Source organism: Macrosteles quadrilineatus, unplaced genomic scaffold (assembly GCF_028750875.1).
Source record: "Macrosteles quadrilineatus isolate MER2022 unplaced genomic scaffold, UCM_ALF_1.0 Scaffold_2__2_contigs__length_208266976, whole genome shotgun sequence".
Taxonomy (NCBI): Eukaryota; Metazoa; Arthropoda; class Insecta; order Hemiptera; family Cicadellidae; genus Macrosteles; species Macrosteles quadrilineatus.
The window spans coordinates 95,253,843-95,256,966 of NW_026542595.1; the positions used below are offsets into that span (position 1 = coordinate 95,253,843).

Sequence of the window (3,124 nt, forward strand, 5' to 3'; positions counted from 1 at the left end):
AATGCTTTGACACACAGTTCCCTTGGGTCAGAGACACCAACACGCTAGACCTTGCCTCTGGGAGCTTAGTCAAGGCCATTGTCACGTCCTTTGACGAGAGCTGCCCGCTAACGGTGAGGAAGCAGGGTAAAGTGAGTTGGTGGACCACAGAGCTTACCAGCCTGAAAAAGAGAGTCAGGTCTCAGTTCAGGTGGGCGAAGAGGACAAATAATTGGGATGGCTATCATAGATTGCTAACCCAATATAACATGGCTGTAAGGAGGGCCAAAAGGCTCTCCTGGAAACATTTCTGTAGCAAGCTAGAAAGTGTTAGAGATACATCTAGGATATACACTGTCCTAACAAAGGACAACTCCTCCAAGCTAGGCCCCCTCAAGGAGCCTGGGGGAGATATGCTGTATGAACCTAAGGAAGTGCTAAAGCTCATGGCGGCCACCCACTTCCCTGGATGCATCATCCCAAGCGAGCCATTGGTGCCGGAGGATGAGGAACAAGCTGTCGCAAGGGCAAACAACACTCGGTGGAGGGTTGCGTGCCACATTGTGACACACAGTCGTGTGAGATGGGCCATAGGGTCACTCATCCCATACAAATCACCTGGACCTGACGAGGTAAGACCTGTCTGTCTCCAGCAAGGTATCGATATATTACTTCCGGCAATGAGTAAGTTGTTCAGGGCCAGCTTGGCCCTGGGACACATTCCCCCGGCCTGGAGCATCTCAAGGGTGGTTTTCATCCCAAAACCTGGTAAGGCAAGTTACACGGATCCCAAGTCCTTCCGTCCCATCTCTCTGTCCTCATTCCTGTTGAAGACCTTAGAGAAACTGGTGCTGAGGTATGTGGGGGACACAGTCCTCAGAGTCAATCCCCTACATAGAAACCAGCACGCCTATACCCCAGGAAGATCCTGTGACTCTGCCCTACATCACCTGGTAAGCAGAATCGACAAGGCGTTTGAGTTCAAGGAGATTGCCCTTGGGGCGTTCCTTGACATCCAGGGCGCCTTTGACAACACTGAAACCCAGGCTGTAATCAATGCTGCCAGAGCTCGTGGATTCCATGAGGTGGTGTGCAGGTGGGTAGAGTCTCTACTTAAGAGGAGGAAGGTAAGACTCTCTCTTCACAATGAGGTTCTGGAGGCCAGGACCACACGAGGGTGTCCACAGGGGGGTGTACTCTCTCCTCTTCTCTGGAACCTTGTTGTGGACGACTTAATTAGATCTCTCAGTGATAGTGGTGTATTCATTCAAGGATACGCGGACGACATTGTGATACTAGTTATGGGTAAATTCAACAACACGGTCTCCGACCTCATGAACAGCCTTGAGGTCAGTTGGACAATGGTGCACTGAGGTAGGCCTTTCTATCAACCCCTCCAAAGTGGCGGTTATCCCCTTCACGAGGAGGCGCGATCTAAATGGCATTGGACCTCTGAGACTACAAGACACAGTGCTTGAAATGCAGAATCAGGTAAAGTACCTGGGGGTGGTATTGGACCGAAAGCTGCAATGGGGGCCACAACTCCAAAAGGTCATTGATCGAGGTAAGTGGTCACTCATGGCCTGCAGACGTATGGTGGGAGGAACCTGGGGGCTCAAGCCGGCGCTCATGCACTGGCTATTTGTCTCCGTGGTAAGGCCCGCCATGACATACGGCTCACTCGTGTGGTGGCCCAAAATGGACTCAGTGTCGGCGGTGAGAGATCTGGCTGCCGTCCAAAGACTCGCCTGTCTCATCATCACGGGCGCAATGAGCAGCTGTCCGGGAGCCTCACTGGACTGCCTTCTCAACCTCACTCCGATTGACCTGCATGTCAAGGTCACTGCGAGGAGGACTGCCTACAGACTCCAGTGTGAAAACCTTTGGTTGGATGTTGGAGGATCCCGAGGTCACTCTCGGATCACTCAGCAGGTAAGAGGGGAGGTAATGGACATGCCCTCGGATCACATGCCGACTCGATTCTTCTTCGCCAGACCATTCACTGTCCTCCTTCCGTCCAGGGATGAGTGGATGTCCGGTGGGAATCCTCTTCCACAAGGCGACCTTGAATGGTATACTGATGGTTCTAAGGTAAGAAGTGGGACTGGGGCTGGAATTCATGGAGTGCAGAACGGGGTGGACATTTGTCTTCCTATGGGCACTCACCCAACTGTGTTCCAGGCCGAAATGACTGCGATTATGGTATGTGCTAGGGAAAACCTGAGGCTAGGCTTCAGGGACATCAACATTTCCATTTTCACAGACAGCCAGGCTGCGCTCAAAGCGCTTGATTCCTATGAATTTAATTCTAAGGTGGTCTGGGACTGCCTTTCTGCGGTATGTGACCTGGGCAGGCGCAACAAGGTAACGCTCTGTTGGGTTCCTGGGCACTCAGGGATAGAAGGGAATGAGGTGGCTGACAGGCTAGCAAATGTCGCGTCAGCCTCAGACTTCGTGGGACCACAGCCTTTCTGTGGAATCTCTCGTGGGCATGCATGTCACTCAGTCATGGCATGGGCTCAGGAGGAACACAGGAAAAGATGGGTTAGGCTTCAGCACCATAGGGTAAGTAAGCTCACCCTCTTCTCTCCTTCCCAGACGGTCGCCTCCAATGCCCTACGCTTGGACAGGAGGCGACTCAGACAGATCACAGGAATGGTCACTGGACATGGCTTTCTGAAATTACACCTGCATCGCTTGAGGATCCACAATGGTGACACTGCGTGTAGGAAATGTGGGCAATCAGAGGAGACTGCTGATCACCTACTCTACGACTGCACAGCTCTGAATGAGGTAAGGGACAGTACTCTTGGTGTAATGACAAGGGGCAGACACCTTCCTCAGGAGGAGCTCATTGACAGGATGCTTGAGTTCATTAAGCAACTCAGGTTTGACGGACTCTGAAGTACCATGTGGGGAGCGCAAAAAGCCCATCAGTGGCTGACGTGCAACAGGACAAGGTCCGCCCCTACAGAATCAATCAATCAATCAATCGAGGGGGGGGGGGTTGTTGTAAGTCTACCGACGGCTTGCCGATTCCTTACTTCGTGTTAGCGGTGCAGCATGTACTGCTGCACTTGCCTAACCCGCACCGTAAGAGTGCTGGATCTTGACTGTCTTACCACCGTACCCAGAGCCCTTTATA

General features: G+C 52.4%; 1 protein-coding gene across 1 annotated transcript; it reads left to right on the forward strand.

Annotated features, from left to right (window-relative positions):
• Nucleotides 1-1,458: 1,458 nt before the first annotated feature.
• LOC128984619 (uncharacterized) lies at nt 1,459-2,883 on the forward strand. Its single transcript, XM_054403954.1, has one exon. The coding sequence runs from the start codon at nt 1,459-1,461 to the stop codon at nt 2,881-2,883; it is 1,425 nt and encodes a 474-aa protein (XP_054259929.1).
• Nucleotides 2,884-3,124: the final 241 nt, after the last annotated feature.